General features: G+C 44.3%; 1 protein-coding gene across 1 annotated transcript in view; it reads left to right on the forward strand.

Annotated features, from left to right (window-relative positions):
• KCNH5 (potassium voltage-gated channel subfamily H member 5) overlaps positions 1-18145 on the forward strand; it is an 815449-nt gene that overhangs the window by 599195 nt on the left and 198109 nt on the right. Inside the window, exon 9 of the mRNA XM_086937941.1 lies at positions 11978-12177. Within this exon, the coding sequence (XP_086794067.1) occupies positions 11978-12177 (200 nt within the window). The remainder of the gene's footprint in view (positions 1-11977; positions 12178-18145) is intronic.

Consider the following 18145-nt stretch of genomic DNA (forward strand, 5'->3'; position numbering starts at 1 on the left):
GTATGACCTTACATAATTGGTTGACTCCCAACAGGCCGGTTTTAGACCCGCCCATTCTACGAAGTCAGTTATACTCTCAGTTATGGAAGAACTGCGGAGAGGAGCGGACTCTAACACCAGCCAGGTTTTGGTGCTCCTGGATCTGTCGGCCGCCTTTGACACGGTCGACCACAATATTTTGGTCGACCGTGTCAAGGAGGCTGGCATCCGGGGCACCGCTCTGGACTGGGTTCGCTCCTTCTTGTCCAATCGCCAGCAGGCTGTTCGGCTCTCCCAGTTCACCGCTGACAGGGTAGGTTTAACTTGTGGAGTCCCGCAGGGTTCTTCGTTATCTCCTCTTCTTTATAATTTATATCTGACCCCTCTCATCCGGTCTTTACGAGGCAACCATGACACCGCGTTTAATTACGCGGATGACATTCAATTGATTTTTAACATCGATGGTTCGGCGGAGTCTATTCTCACCTTCCATTCCACCCTCTGCCGCATCAGCGATTGGATGGGGGTTAACCATCTGAAGCTCAACCCCGACAAGACTGAATTGGTCCTTATCGGGGGTGCCGCCAACCCGTGGAAATCCACCTTCTGGCCGGCGAGCCTGGGCTCTCCCCCTAATCCAGTCGACTCAGCAAAAAATCTGAGTGTTATCATCAGTAGCGATCTCACGATGCGGCCCCAGATTAATGCTGTGGTTTCTTCTAGTTTTTTTCAGCTCCGGAAGATCCTGAAGATAGCCCGCTTTTGACCACTGAAGCACTTACTTTAGTTCTGCTGGCGTTAGTCATTTCAAGAATTGACTATGCCAATTCACTTTATGTAGGCATTCCGTCCTATTTGATGAAGAGGCTTCAGCTTATTCAGAACCAAGCTGCATGCCTCATTTACCATCAGCCCAGACACTGTCATGTCAGCCCCTTGTTAAAGTCTCTTCACTGGCTTCCCGTGTCCGAAATTCAAGCTAGGTTGCATCATTTTTAAGTCCCTTGCTGGTCTGAGCCCTTCTTTCATTCTTCACTATTGCACCCCTATGTTCCTGCCCGCAATCTACGTTCCTCCCACCTTGCCTTACTCAAGGTCCCTGTTTTTAAACGTAAGAAGCATGGAGGTTCAAGATTCTCCTTTCTTACTCCTTTTTTTTGGAACTCACTTCCTCTGAACATTAGACTCGTTTCTCCCTATGCACGTTTTAGATCTCTTCTTAAAACCTATTTGTTTTGTAATGCCTTCGGCTAATGCCTATGTGTGGTGAGTTGTCTCCCCCCTGTTTGCTCGAGCGCCAAGAAACCGCTAGGTGTTAGCTGCGCTTTAAAAGTAATTTTTACATTACATTACATTACATTTTACATAATATGTGCTCTTATTTTAACTTCTGGAGTACATTCCACAACCTCTAGTAGAAAATCATGAGAGAAAACCGTTTTCTCTCAAATATTGTTCATCATATTTTCCGTAACTCACTATACAATTGGCATGATAAAAGAAAGTGCGTAGTGCTCTGCTCTGCATTATTATCACAGGCACAGGGTCCAGTAGGGCGTATTTTTACATTGGGGCACGCAACCAGATGGTGTACTGTTCCCATCCTCATTCTAGTCAGCACAAACTGGTGCAAAGCTCTGGTCACTTGTGTCAAGTATGGATGGAATCCGATAAAATCATTCATGCTATTGTACAGCTTACAAGTAGAAAGTTTTGATTCCTCCAAAGCACGCCTCTCTGCACAATACTTCAAAAAAGTAATTTTCAAATTAGACTTGGAAATGTCAGAGGCACAATATCGATCATTAGTCATATTAAACCCAAAAACCTTTTGAAAGCAATCGATAATATTTTTGATCCAAGGGATCTTTAAGTGCTGGTCCATAGTGAGGCAATCCTCGATAATGGCTCTGTTCAGAGAGGTACCTTCATTCAGCCATACCGAGCGCCACAATAGTAAGGGTCTTAACATAATCATATCATTCAGGAATTGAATCCCTGTTTCCTTATGAACCAAGTTGTTGGAGGTAGATTTGGGTAAGCACAGGAGCCTTTTCAGAAAAGACTCCCGGCTGGTGACACACCCCAAACTCTAGCCCCTTAAAGGGCCGTAGAAAGACATCTAGATTGAAATTTTTTTAACATGTCCTTAATGCGTCTATTCCCCAACTTCTTGGCAAATACAAATACCCCATTGGCACTCCTAATCATCTTTGTTTTGACAGCTTTATGTTCAGTATCCCAGCTGCCATTTTTAGAAAATGTGATCCCTAGATAACAAAAGTTATCAACTTTTTGAACCGGTTCGCCTTCTATGGAATAGTGGGAATTGACTTTTGTTTTAGCTTGTCCAGACCCGCACTCCATCACATAAGTTTTCGACTTATTAATCACCAGTTTCCTACTTTTGATGAACTGTACAAACCTGTCCATCAAGCGTTGGAGACCCAGAGGGGTCCTGGACAGCAGCACGGCATCGTCCGCATAGAGTAACACAGGGATGTTAAGGTTGTTAACTCTTGGGACGTCTGCCGTAACTGTCTGCAGAACAGAATCCACCTCATTAATGAAGTGTGTAAAGAGCAGGGGTGCTAAAACACACCCCTGCCTAATTCCCCTCCCAATCCTAAACTTGCTCGTACACTCCCCATTAGGTCCATACCGAACACTGGTGCAAAGTTTTTTGTACAGGCGGGCCAAAAAGTAAACTATACCTTCGGGAGCTCCCATTTCGATCAGTTTATCCCATAGTATAGCGTGGTCTACCATAACCATATCAAAAGCGCTGCTTAGGTCAGCAAAGCATAAGTAAATTGACCCTTTTTTGGCCTGGGTATATTTCCCTACCAGAAGTTCTAAATTCAGGCACTGCTCAATGGTGCCACGACCTTTTCTGAACCCAAACTGACTGTTAGTTAAGATCTCATTGGTCTCTGCCCATTCCTCTAATCTGACTAAAAGGACCCGACTCATAACTTTTACAGATGAGTCCTGTAAGGATATTGGCCGGTAATTTTTTGCGTCACCCGGGTCACCTTTCTTAAAGATGGGGACGATTATTGAATCTGCCCATGTTGACGGTATCTTGCAACTAACTGCGGCATTGAAGATCTTGACCAGCAATGGGCCTCAAATCTCCGGGGCAGTCTTGTACACATCTATGGGTACCCCATCAGGTCCCTGGGCCTTCCCTTCCTTAGTGGCTCTTATACTGTCCATGACCTCAGCTGTAGTAATATTTAAAGCAACGATGGGCCAGCCATCTTTAGAGGGGGCCGGTCTATTACCAGAGTCAAAAATAATGGAAAAATGTTGAGTCCATGATTCCATGCTCACATTTGATGTAAACTCTGGCACCTTCTCGTCCTTAAGGAATGGGCTATTCACAGTGGTCCAAAACAGAGTGCAGTTCTTCAATTATGCTGCTTGGCTAAGGTTATCCCACGCTTCCTGCTGGAGTTCAGCCTTTCTGCGTTTAAGGATCAAATTATAATCCTGCTTAAGTTGAATCACCAGACTCTTATCCCTAGGTTTAACTGCTAAGGCCTCTTTGAGGTCTCCCCGGGCGGTAGAACAAGCATGGTCAAACAATCCCCTTTTCTGTCTGCTCTTGTGCCCCGCTACTCTAGTGAACTTCCTATTGATGATTGCGTTAATTTTAACAAAGTGATCAATAATGACAGCCACGGTTTCATCCTGTTCGAGGATCGCCGTAATTTCTGTCAAACAATTATTGATGATGGAATCAGATGTTATTTCAGCGTTATCTCCTTTCCACCTCAACCTAAAGCCATTTGGTCTATAGGGTTCGATATTAACGATAGTACCCAGATCGAGAGTGGGGACAGGTTTCCAGATCATGGCTTCAGTATTTAAGCAGTTATGGTCACTTAGCATAACATCAACCACCTTGGGCTCTGAGCACAGAGGGATTAGGTTAGAGGACATGCACATAAAATCAATAACAGTATTAGCCCCCCTCCCTTTGAAAGTCGGTAAACTTTCTCCCAGATCAGTCTTTTCATTTTCCATGATTTCCTTGTCATAATCTATCAGAAAGTTATTCAGGGTTTCTCCATACAAGTTATGGGGAAAATGAACATCAGCATCCCCTGAACGATTATAGACACCACATAGCTTCTGAGACGATAAGGGGCAAACTGAGATATTAAAATCCTCCACAAAAATAAATTCATAAACACCATTAAAATTATTCACAATATTTCTAATTTCTAGGTTTGGTGAAGCGCAACAGCTACCCCAGCAATGGGGTGTCCCGGTGCTGGGAGACAAGCTAACTCCTACAAGACGGGGGGGGGAGAATGAAGGCCCTAGAGAGCGGGAAAGAGGTGGGTCTTGATAGCTTTGCGAAAGACTGGGAGACAGTCTATGGAGCGGATGCTGAGGGGGAGATCATTCCATAGTTTGGGACCCAGAACGCTAAAGGAGCGACCTCCAGTGCGACAAAGTCTAATTCTGGGAACTGTCAGGAGAAGTTGATTAGAGGAGCGAAGTTCACGGCCAGGAACATAGGGTCGGGCCAGGTTTCGCAACAGAGGGGGGTTTCCCTGTTTGACGATCTTAAAGATCGTAATAAGAGCTTTGAATTTAACTCTGTGTTCCACCGGCAGCCAGTGCAGTTTGCGGATGGTAGCTCTGGCTGAGCATCTGCGTGGGAGACCGACCAGCGTTCTGGCCGCCGCATTCTGGATTCGTTGGAACCTAGCCGTTTCCGCTTTGTTTGCTCCCAGTAGGAGGACGTTAGCATAGTCCAGGCGAGACAAGATGGTTGCCTGGATAATTAGCTGGCGAGCTTTGGCGTCAAAGAGTCCAAGTATAGGCCGGAGGTTCCTTAGGAGACCTATGCAGGTGGCTGCCACCTTTTTAGTGTGTGACTGGAAGCTGAGGTTGGCATCCATCCAGACTCCCAGATTTTTGACACAGTTTTTAGGGGATGGAGTGGTACCCAGGGATGACGGCCACCAGTGCTCGTTCCATAGGCTGGTGTTTCGGCCAAGGAGGAGCACCTCGGTTTTCCCGGCATTAAGTTGGAGGTAGTTGTCCGTCATCCATTGTGCCACTGCTGCCATGCCCTCTCTAAACTTGGATGCCGCGGTGGACGGGCTTTCCGTGAGGGTGACGACCAACTGGGTGTCGTCGGCGTATGAGACCAGCGTGAGTCCCCACTCTTTGGCCACATTCGCAAGCGGCTGGACATATAAGTTAAAGAGGGAGGGACTCAACGCTGAGCCCTGGGGGACTCCTTGAGCTATGGGATGGGAATTAGAGAGAAATGGGGGGGCTGACACCTTGAAGGTTCTGTCCTTAAGAAAGGATTGGAACCATGAAAGAGCGAGGCCAGTCACACCGGCCATCTCCAGATGTTTCAGAAGGATGTCATGGGATACCGTGTCAAAGGCTGCGCTGAGATCTAGGAGAATCAGCGCAGCACTTTGACCGGAGTCTAAGATCGTCCGGAGATGTTCGGTGGTGGCCAGTAAGGCAGACTCAGTACTATGGCCCGCTCGAAAGCCATTTTGGGATGGATCCAGGATTCCGTGACGGTCCACATGTTTCGAGAGGATGCCGTTGACATGGGCCTCTGCTATCTTGGATATCCAGGGTAGGAGGGATATTGGCCGGAAGTTTTCCGGTTTGGAAGGGTCGAAGGTGGGTTTTTTGATTATTGGTGAAACCCACGCTTGTTTCCAAGCGATAGGTACAGATCCAGAGGTAAAGGAGAGATTGAGGATATTCAGCATGGGGGTAGAAAAAAATCCATAGAGTCCAGGAAATGAGAGGGGCTCATAGGATCAGCTGGAGAGCCAGACTTCACTTTCTTGCATAGTTTGGTCAGGTCAGCGGCCGTGATGGCAGGGATTTGGGTAAGAGGGATAAGGGTGGAAACTGGGATCTTAGGTTCTCCGGAGTGAGGAGGGTTCTGCAAAAAGGTCGCATACATTTTTTGGACTTTTTCAACGAAGTATGTAGCTAGCTGCTCACATTGTTCGTTGGATGAGATTTTTGGAGATGGCGCCCTAGGGTTTTGGAGTTCTTTGACTAGCTTAAAAATCACTTTAGATGGGTTAGGGTTGGAGCTAATTTTGTTAGCATAAAAAGAAGCGCGGGAAGATCTGATGGCTTTGTGATAGATTTTAAGCCTTGATAAATAGTTTGCCTTATCCTGGTTGTCAAAGTTTTTCCTCCATTGGCACTCGGCTTTTTTACAATCCTTACGTAGCGCTTTAAGGGTATCATCATACCACGGATTAGAGGGTGTGTTGCGTCCTTTAGTCAGCTTAGCTGGGATGAGAGTGTCGAGGCCATTAGTAATCCAGGTAGTGAACGAGTTGTAGGTCCTATCTATCTCCTGATTGGCTTCGCAGTGTAAGTCTCCTAAGGTTTCCTGAAGAGCGAGAGTGGAGAGCTTGTGCCAAGGTCTTTTTAAGCGCTGGTTGGATTCAGTTTTATACTGCCGATGTGGTGCAGGAACCATAAGTTTGACGAGGTAGTGGTCCGTCCATCCCATTGGAGTGGGGATCTCCGTGACTGCCTCTTGGATGTTAGTGAAAATCGGGTCTAGGGTATGGCCTGCTGTGTGGGTAGGAGCATGGACTAGAGAGTTAAGTTGTAGTGCCGAGAGATCTGCAAGAAGATTAGTGATTGTATGGTCATTAGTTAAGTCAAAATGCAGGTTGAGATCACCTAGTATGGTGAAGTTGGCGGATTTGGTGATGAGCGCAGTGGACGTTTCGAGGAGGGCGTCAATGAACCTTGAGGCCTGGCCTGGTGGGCGATATATGTATAGGCCGGATAGCGTAGACTGAGGACTAATGCTGATTTTAAATTGGGCGCATTCACAGTCTGGGAGAGATTCTTTGATAAAAGAGCAGGTGAGGTGCTTTTTGTAGATGACTGCGATGCCGCCGCCCCGAGTTTCACGGTTAATGGTGACCAGGTGAAACTCATCTGGGAGCGTCAGGTTAGGGATGGTAGTTACGCCGTCTTGTAGCCATGTTTCGCACAGAAACAGGACGTCAGGATTTTCTTCCTGTAAGAGTGAATTTACCTCAAGGTGGTGTTTAGAGAGGGATCTGACATTGAGCTGTAGTATCGTCAGAGGCGGGGTTGTGGTTGTGGTACGGCCACCCCACACTCGAGTGGGCATGCTGGTGGAGAAATGGTATCGATTGCAGTAAAGTGGCGAGTGGCCCAGGATGCCAGTAGCATCAGAGCATCTTTGGTTAGGGTTCATGCTAAGGAGTTCCTTACGTCATATCGTATGAGCGGGTGGGGCCTGGTTAGACCAGGGGGACTGGCGAGAGGCGATGGTCTGGCGATGACGGGCGCAGACGGGCTTGCCTTAGGCGCGCCTTCGGCGCGCAAACGGCGCTCCCGCTGCGCTCGTCCGCTGCGCTTCCGGTGACAGCACATGATGTAGGGGGTAGAGGGGTGTGGCCTTCAGGGGGCGTGGCCTCAGTCCTCGCCGAGATTGGCGTTTTGTCCGAGAAAGGTTCGGTTACGAGTCAGCGCTAGTTCCGCTGCTCGCTGTGATTTTAGAAAAGGTGAGTTCCCTGGCGCTTTGCTAGCGCGTGGTGAGTTTTAAAATCAACAGGTTATTTTCGTGACACAAAAGAAGTTTAACAGTTCTAAAAGCTCCCGGCTTCCGCCTCAGGAGTGCGCGATTGTCTGACTTAGGCGCTAGTGGTCAGCGCTTTAAGTACTGCGACAGGGGGGCGTGGCCTTCAGGGGGCGTGGCCTCAGTCCTCGCCGAGATTGGCGTTTTGTCCGAGAAAGGTTAATATTACTTAGTGCATTTTCTAAGTCATTAATTACTGTGTGCCTTGTACCATCAAATATATTATTGTAAAAATTAATCAGAAGTATATTTCTACCCGCTTCTTGTGCTAGCCATAAAATTTGGGAGTGAGCCCCCACTACTACATGCTTTTTCACAGAAATTGGTAACTTGACTGAAATCAAAACCAACAGCCCTCCTTTTGCTCTGCCAAAGGGCGATGCCAAGGCAGGGTGTTCATAGGATACAAAGCCATCACTGCCCTTAAAATGTTTGCACCAGGTTTCCTGTAGGCAAATGATATCAAATAAACTAATAAAATCATTCCATCCTAACATGTTCTCTGTGGCCATCAGGCCTGCAATATTCCAGCTGGCAATATAACAAGTTTCCCTTTTCCTAGGATGGCTAACAATAGGCGGTCCATCACTAAATACGGACATGTTCTCATCTTAATTAAAAAGCTCTATATTGTACATAAAATTCTCATTATCTCCTCCAACAGGCATACATTCTACAGTCACATTATTAACCAGTTCGATTTCCGGAGTAGGTAACTCTCCGATATTATTTTTGTTTACATCCCTCCCGTTTCCCGGACCCATCTGATGTCAATCATTTTGGTCCAGAAAACTCAATGTCTGGTACCTATTCTGGATTGGGACTTGGTAGACCATCCCATTAGCAGGTGAAAAAATACTGTCACAACTGGGTACTAGGTTGGGGGTGTATGTTATAAATCTATTCCCGCCAGGGGCAGAGTTCGGCATGTGCATCGGCAGAATAGGTCTGCCATCCGGAATACCAGGCAGAAGGTGGGTGACACAGGTCTATTTCCAATAGATGGGAAATTGATATTATTCTTTGCCCCCTCCCTACAATTAGCAGAAGGCAACCTGTTTAGGTGGTTATAGAAATAGCCCAATGGTCTTGCAACAACATCTGTCTCTGACTGCGTGAGTGCGGCTGCTCTAAGCAGAACCGTTGCAACATGTTGCGGATGTTTAACATTTATAATCACACAGTCACCCCCACATGTCTTCCTGGTATTACCAATCCAATTGACTCTTCTGATAGAAATAATTTGATCAGAGTAGCCAACTGGGTAACCACAGTGGCCGTTTAACCATGAGGTTGTTTTGTTTTTTAGGGAATCCGCCGACTCCTGGGTATATGGGACCTGAGTTAGAGTCGGGACATTAGTTAAGACCACAACATAGGGTACACATTCAGGGGGAAGGTCTACTGGGCGCCTACATATCCTTACAGGTACCCCATCATTTCCTCCTGTGGCAGCAGGCGTAGCTGACACAACTGGCACCGAAACAGTCTTGTCTCTAGTTGGTGCTGGTATTGTTCTTACATCAGGATGTGAACCACCCGACACTACGCTTGTTGACCCAGCTGCCGGTACCTGCAAAGGTCGGCCCGTATTCTGTACTAATGGGCGTGCCAATACAGGTAACTCTTTAGGTAGTTGTTTCCCTACATTGGCTGTAGGGAGAGCACTTTTTGTATGGCGTGGTTGTGCCTTATCCTGTTTAGGTGCTGCGTGTGGGCACGTAGTATCTTTAATATTTGATATGGATTTATCCAGATTAACTGCATGCTGGTCCACCACGGCCCTCAGTCTTAATACTTCTGCCCATAAATCATCAATTTTAACTAACAAAGGTTCTACAGCCGTTTTCAATTTATTGTCGATAGTACTCACTAACAAGTCAATTTGGGTGGTATTAATGGAAACACAGCTGTCTTTAGATGGAGCCCCTTTTTCCTCAATGTTCTCTTTGTGTATGGTGTCTTTTTTATTTTTTCTTGCAGAATGGTTTCCCCGTTTAAGAGCTGTTTTCCTGCATGCTCTCATAAATTTTGTAGCCCTAGTGGACTGCTGAGGAGTGCCTTCAAGGGTCTCAGATGGGTTCAATATATCTTCCACCACAGTCAAGTCATCAGGGGCCTCAGTGGATTCAACATTGATACCGATATTATCAGTCTGAACTGCTGTAACAGTATCGTTGGTAGTATTTATATCAGTATTATTGGGATCCGAAAATGAAGTCAGAGGGAGGTCTGGTAAAGTGCATTTACCTAGCGATTTCCTTCTATCGCTATTAATTCTGGTGACTACTTTCAACAAATAGTTGTCCGGTAGGGTAGACTGGATAGACATAATGGGGGCAGGTCAGAAGTCACAGACAGTTATGAGGTCACAAACAAAGTTTTAAACACAATTAGCCACTGGCGCGTACTCACAAGTGAAGCCAAGGGGGGTGGCCCGTCCCGTCCCTGGTCGTCCCCGGACGGCCACAGATGGCCCCGCCTTTGTCCCGGGCTTCTCCCGCGCGCGACTCGCGAGGTGAGAGGGAGGTCAGCGTTTATCTAGCGCCTCCGAGCGCTCCAAGCGCGTCACAGGCGCGCCGCCCCTGAGGCTGCTGGGGGCTGTGGTTCAGCGAGTCTCCCAGCGCTCCACTGTCGGAAAGGCAAAGTGCCGCCGTTCACCTCACAGCCCTGCCCGTTGGCATGCCAGGTAAGTTGTCTGCTCCTGGTGTTCCCCCCTGGGCTCCTGGGAGGTCAGCGTTTATCTAGCGCCTCCGGGCGCTTCAAGCGCGTCACAGGCGCGCCGCCCCTGAGGCTGCTGGGGGCTGTGGTTCAGCGAGTCTCCCAGCGCTCCACCACCGGAAAGGCAAAGTGCCGCCGTTCACCTCACAGCCCTGCCCGTTGGCGTGGCAGGTAAGTTGTCTGCTCCTGGTGTCCCTGAGTCCTTTAATGACTGACACAACTTATGCTGGTTATGTACAGCCAATCATGATTGACTAGTTCCCCATAAAGTGGCCAATCAAAGCACATCTGAACACCGATTGTCCAGATATACCTAACATTTTAACTCCTGCATACACAACCAGCAAGCTTCTTTAAATGAAAATTCCTCAAAAATGTCTGAATGGATGTACATCAGATAAGCATGCTGTCTAAGAAGAGTTGTAGCTTTCTGCAAAAGTTGGTGGAATTCACTCAAGTCATTCTTTCTGTATTGCTTCCCAAAATTTCCTGTGGGAATGAACATGGCAAATTAACATTTTGTGAACTCCTCCTCTTCTTGGCTCCCACTTCAGAAATCACACCAGGAAGCTGCTCAGGTGGATGTACTTTTTTTAGGTTTTGTGTAGAGATGGCGAACAGTATTAAATCCGGTTAACTGCAAGCTTATTTAGGTTTTGTGTAGAGATGGCGAACAGTATTTAATCCGGTTAACTGCTAGATTATTCAACTAAGGTCTGGCATGCCAATTTATGTACTGTCCCAAACAGACTTTTCCTCCAATTAGCGGACATTCCTGATAATTTAGTACCATCCTGATGCCTATGGAGCTAATTCATCGCCACCCCTCCTCTCAATGTGTCTTTTTGCAAATCTGCACAATTCAACACTGTAATATTTGGTGTCTCCAGTGTGGCTTCCTCACACCACTTAACACCGTTACAACCTGCTGAGAGGCATAAGAACATCCCAAACCTATCCTTTCTCTTAGGTAAAATGAGTAACAGACATTAAAATGCACAGGTCCACATCCACTAATGTGACACATGCAAAGAGTCATATTTTACTTTCGAAATAGACCACCTTGTGTGCATTTCAATGAATAAAAATAAGTAACATTCTAGCAGCTTCTATTTAAAAAACAGCAGATCATTGTTAAGACATCAGCCTCATTTTAATTTAACAGATTGAACCTACATGGTGTTTGATGGTGTGCCCAAATATTTCCTTTTTACTAAATATATAAGAGTGAGAAAAGATATGCATTTGTGGCTGCTGTTCTCCTATGAAGCATACCATGGACCGAAGTAAACACTAACCTTTCTGTACTGCTGCTGGAAGTATTTGCTGCAATATGTTGTTTTGTAATTCAAAATGCCTTGGCATAAAGACATCCATGAATGTAATGTACAAAAGATTATTACAATAAATATCATTGCACAACATGGAAAATATGCTTTAAATTCTGTATTACTTTTACTATAAAATCATATTCAATAGAGATGTTTAATTGCTGCAAAAATGTTCAATTGCCCGATGACTCTCTTTATGCACCTAAGGACATCTGGCGTATTAATTTATTATTTCAAGCAAATGTATAACAATCACTTCTGAGTACTGCACACATCCTAATTTTTTCTTTCACCGCTTGCCTTTCAGCTCTTCTTTATGCAACTATTTTTGGAAATGTTACCACAATTTTCCAGCAAATGTATGCCAACACCAACAGGTACCACGAGGTGCTAAACAATGTGCGGGACTTTCTCAAACTATATCAAGTCCCAAAAGGCCTAAGTGAACGAGTTATGGACTATATTGTTTCTACCTGGTCCATGTCCAAAGGCATTGACACAGAGAAGGTACGAGTGCATGAGGTAAAAATCCAGACATTATACATTTCAATTCATTCTTTATTCATGAAATTATTAGAAGAAAACTGTCCTTAGAACGCTTTCTTAATGAAATGCTATCTACGTATTTTATTCAAGATATGCGGCAAGAGGAGGAGTGGTGTATGATAGTAGTTGCAAAAGGTTCACAGCTTAATAAAAGTGCTATTAATACCGCAACTAAAATGGATTTGTTCATGAATTTTTTTTATGTTATTTTATTACAGATAGCTAATGTTTTCACTGTGGCCCTTAGATTAAAATGTTTCACCAAGGTCACCAGTGTATGTTTTGTTTATATGATCTTTTGTTCACACGTCATCCAAAAATCACCTTCTGATAACAAAAGAACCATTATTGGATTTCTGGCCAAAGTACAATAAATTGTTATAGGGAGGCTTTAGATTGTTATGACACTTCTTAACAAGTTCAGCATCTCATGGGACCGCTTACATAGATTGTAATAAGGTAGAATGTGCTTTAAAGCAGTTGAAATCAAACCATCTGATGGGTTACTCAGGGCAGTTCACATCCTGAATGGTAACCATCTCCCCAATTGATGTACACAGAGTATCAAACCATATTATATTCTTGGCAGGGCCTCTATCAACCTCCAGACACATAAACAGTGCCTCCCTATTGTATGTAACAGTGCTATTAAACAACTTCCATTAATCAATCAATACTCAAGGGAGCTGGTGCCCTACAGGATTGTGGGTATGGTGTGTGACATGAGAGGAGAGTTGCAAGTAGGTTATGATCGTTAAATACATTTTCCAGAAATGTAAACCCAGAGAAGAGCCCTAACATATCCTCTGTAAAGAAAATAAAATCTATAATGCCACAGCAGCCTCTGCCTGTGGATGTTGGCTTTAAAATAGGAGGATCATCAAGTGAGTCAAAAGCAAAATGCAGTTGGTGCTTAACAACAACTTCATTAAGAGTCTACCCATAGGGGTTGTGGCTAAAGTGCATTAAAGGTTCAGCATGAATATCGCTTAGATCAATAATCACCACACCTACTTGGTCACAGCAACGAATGTTAAAATCGCCCTTCTATAAAATGGAAAAACACTCCTGTAAGTGGGTCAAGAAACTCTCTAACTCTACTTATAATATTGATGATACTATACTTGTTGGTATCACAACATTTGTTATAATATTTTATAAGCTAAAGCTTTTTGGAGCAGTTTGTCAGCCAGAGGAAATGAAAGTTACAAAATCTCATGTCCACTGTGGTAAAACACCTGGTAAATGAGTTGGATATCAAGGTTAATAGCCCACCCTTCACCCTCCTCTAAAGCTGGAGTAAAGTATGACAAACAGCCTTGTATATGACACAGATTAACACCTTGGGTGCTAAAGGCAATTCCGGCTGGGTGCTGTTACTCCAGATTCGCCATTGTTTGTGACAAGGTCAACTCGCCATAAGCACAGCCCAGGTAAAACCCATGACGAGTTGACCTTGTCATGAGCACTGAAGAGGTTAACTAACCATGTGTCTTGAAGTGTGAATGTGTTGTAGCTGTTTATAAGATCTTGCCATTGTGAATTTCACATTTTGGAACCCAAACCAGACATATTCCATATTCCTGTTTTCCTGACTATCTGATACAAAACTCACATTATGGCCAGAGGTTATACAAGAGTGCCCAGGAGAAGTTTAGACACATTAATCATTGCTTCCATCAACACGGCTATTGAAGGCATTGCATGACCCAAACATAAAAGAAGCAGTGCAAATTATTATTTGTCATTCCACGAGAGTGTCAAATCTATTATGGAGTGGGAGATGATGTACTAAGGTAGCAGCTCCCTGCTGCCCTGCCCTTGGGCCCTAGGATAAACCTACAAGTCATAGATAGTTTTTGGTCTATAGAAAAATTCCAGAGAGACGCCTACTATTCCGCTTTGGGTCTCCATGTGATTGAGGAGTCTCGAAAAGTTTCTTCTAACTAGAGACTCACTCCTAAACTTAACAATGACACAATCGCTGTCATCCAATTTATGACTATTGTCCATCAATGCAACTCTTTCCACCATATTAATGTCCCTGGGTAAGGCAGTACCCTCTTTCAACCATAGGTTAAATCAATGAGTGACCTTATTGTTGATTATGCATTGATACTTTGCCGGGGGCCAGGGAATGAATACCTTTCAAAATTATATATATAGGGTGTAGCAGTAGGTGGAAGGTCCAAAACGTGCTGATTCTCAGCTCTCAGAGAGTGACTCGCAGTTTGCTGCCCTGTGTGGGAACGGTGCTGGCCATAGGCTCCTGCTAGGGGGCACAGTCTTTCTTTTTATGGGAACAATGACCGGGGCAGAATTTCAATGTGGAAATGAAAATTTCTTCTTAGAGTGCATTTGTCTTTTTTAGACAGGTCCAATCTGTGATACGCATTGAGGGGAAGTTTTGTCAGCAAGTTTTCTATTGTCCCAAGATGGCTTGATATGATTTCCATAAAGCTAACCAGACGTTCCTCCAGTTTTTTGAGCAGAAGATGAGCGGGGTTGAGATCCACTTGAGACGTAACTGCTGTAGTGGGGTTTTTGCTCCTAGAAATATGCTGTAACAAGTATAAGCTTGACCCTTTTTGGCATCACCATTAGATGAATCTCCCATACCCTTTTTTTTCTTTGCTTGGGGTGAAATACACAGTGAGTCCGAACTCTTAGTAAAGCTCTGGATATAGGCCTCTTCAACAATCGCCGGCACAACAGAGACGCAAGGGTTAGCCCTACTTTCACCCTGCAGTCAGATCTACCAGCATGTGATTCAGTTGGCAGCGAAGCAAGAGATGGTCTTCAATCTGTGAAGTAATTTTGTATAGTGGCCCAGGTTTTCCTAGATTGGCCCCTGTGGCATTGTTTACCTGCATTGTACCTGCATCAAGTTCATGTTCAACAACCCCCATGGCATTAGATAATAACTTGGCTATTGAGTTAAATGTAAGTTTCTACTACTACCTGACAGGTTGCATTGACTTCCTTTTACCGATATTTCCTTTAGTTTAGAAGGGGGTTATGAGCACGATCAATTACCTGGATGATATGGAGGCTAGGGCCAAAGGAGTGGACAACTTTGATACCTGAACAATGAGTTGTTCCAACAGTGTTCAATTAGTGACACATTTGCTAAAAATATTGACAAGCCATTTAGTGACACTTCTTCTCTAAATGAGGTGGGGTAGGGAAAGCAAGTTTTTATGGGAAAGTAAGCAGAATCTTTTGCCATTTTGCCTAACTTTTAATTACCCCTTAGTGTTTTGTTTTTGTCACTATTTTGAAAATCACACCCCACAGGGACCCTGATCTAGTTTTGTGGGTTTTTCTAAAACCGCATTCTAGAAGATTTATCTCGGAGCATTTTCACCTAGATCATTTGCTTAAAGGTGCCACCTAACGTGATCCAATGCTAAAGGTTTGGTTGTAAGCTTTAGGAGCCATATTGCTCTGTATAAGAAAGCATCATTGCTGTGATCCATTTAGAATAAAAACTGAAACACACATAAAGGCATATCACCAAACCTGATATATATACATCAGTTTAAAAACATAACTTGAGTGTGATAAACTAGTTACTGAACGAGCTAATCAGTGGGTCTAGAATAGTTGGACAAATGTTTTTCCAAAAGCAAAGACAGTGACGCCTTTGCAAACATCCTAAACATCACAAAACAGTTAACAGGATTAGTGTCTCTCAGGATACTGATGGTGCAGCTATAAAAGACTGCCGACTTTTAATTTAACACTTTTAGAATGTCTACTATAAGCTATATACTAGCCCCGCTTTGTTACAGTTTCTACAATTACCTAATTCTTTGATACAATCAAAGGTTCAAAAATTGACAAAGGAAACACATTATTACTCTACTCCCCATTACCAAGATTCAAAAGAATTTAGAATAGGATAGATGATAACCTAGACAGAGAAGTGCTGTCTGTTATTTTTCTGCAAGCAGTGTATAGATTTCATAAAGTGCAAATCATTAACCCAGTTTCGTTTTGTATTGTGGTGAGGTTCTGTAGCAAGGACTGCGACTAGTGCCAATATCATTGTTATATGTTGATAATATGGCCCAATGTTCTGAAACTAGATATGGAGCTGTTACATTACTTCGCATAGATTGCTTATTTGATAAGGTTTGTTGGGTCTTGCTTTTCAAAGCTGTAGATTGATTTGATCATGCCAGGACTTAGTCCATGCGTTACCGACCCTTTCTACAGGCTCTTAAGAGTGGCGATTGTAATAAATGGCGCACCCCTACCTGTGCTCCTGCGATCTGAAGGTACTCAGCAATGATGTCCGTGTTTTCCACAGCCTCTTCCTTGGTACATGAGCATATGACCTTAAGGATGAAATCATTTTTTATCCAGATGATATTGCCTTCTTATCTCTCCAACTGCCAAACCTCGATATGAAAGCACTCGCTAAAATTGTGTTTAGGTTTTACCCCTTATAAGGATTGTGGTGTTTTATATGGTATGCTTGTGAGACCTTACTGAGTAATACACTTGCCAAATTGTCTTGGGTCCAGTTAGGCGCACCTTTAAAACCTTTAGCTCAAGCCTGGCTATCTATGGCTTCAAACGGCAAGGCATAAACAAAGGAAGTAGTGTAAAGCATTTAGAAGCATCAAACATCGGAAAAAGAAAGTCAAACAAAACAAAATAAATCCTACACCAGTTTCTATAAAAAGATTATATTTTTATGACATTTTGACACCAAGATGAGCAAAATTCACCAGAGCGCTCTGCAGATTTAGATTTTATGTAAAATGTAAATCTCAGCTTTTTGGTCCAAAGCTCAAACAAGCATTGGTAACTGAAAAGTTTAGACAGGTTTGAAAAGTTTGAAAGATGTGTGTCCGGCTACTCCGGCACAAGAGGGGAGACCAATTCCAGCAGGGAGAAGGCCAGGGGGACCAGTAAGGAGTACTTGAACAGTTACCTTGTCACCAAAGCAGTCTCAAGTCCAGTTCCGCTCTTTACATCAAGACCACCGTAGACTTCAGTAGATTGGTCCTGATGCAAGGGATGCTCTGGGGCAGTGTGGGTATTCCTCAGTCCACGAGTAAGGTGGGGTGGGGTGAGTTTGACCACAAGGGCCAGTGTCCCTTGTAGTCCTCTTTGAGCCAGTAGAAGACCAGCTGCAGCAAGACTACTCACCTCTGTACACAGTGGCCCAGATGTGTCCTTTGGAGAATACTGGTGTCCCTCTTTAGCTACCAATCTGGACTCAGATGACACACCCAGGTCTAGCAGACTAGATTGCAACTTTTGACCATCGAGGATCGGTCTGTTGGGTTGCCCAGCTGCAGTCAATGACGATTTAAAAATGTGACTACAGACTTGCAGAAGTGAGCTTTATCTGATGGCCCTGGTGCTGGTTCCTGGAGGACAGACGACTGAACCACGGTTCATTCAGCGTCCAAGAGGTACTTGTGATCTATTAGAAAGGGAATGGGGGAGTGAACCACATAAGTCTCAGTGACAGAGTTTCAAAACGTTTTTTTCCCGGAGAACCTCAACCACACATTCACAGACTAAGGTGTATGTAATCTCCAGTTAGTGTGGTTTGGTGAATCATTGTCATCATCGGTTCTTGTCACTTGAGTGTCCCGTTCTACAAGTGACATCAAAACCTCCACAAGGAGCAAGACTGTCTGGATGTTGACAGTGTTGAGTGGATTGAAATTATCTCCTAACCTTTAGGGGAATCTTTATTGGGGGGAAAAGAGGAGGATAGGGATAAGTCTAAAAACAAATGGGTGTTTATTGGATGAGCCACTGCTCCACGACACCTAGTAGTCAGGTCGATATGTGTTGGCTTGGAACAGCTCCTATGGGTCTATAGCCTTTGTCAGAACCAAAGGAATATATATAGACATTATACTTCATGGCTTCCCGGATAGTGTGTTAAAAGTGAGTGGAA

The sequence above is a fragment of the Lissotriton vulgaris genome, chromosome 9, assembly GCF_964263255.1.
Source record: "Lissotriton vulgaris chromosome 9, aLisVul1.2, whole genome shotgun sequence".
Taxonomy (NCBI): Eukaryota; Metazoa; Chordata; class Amphibia; order Caudata; family Salamandridae; genus Lissotriton; species Lissotriton vulgaris.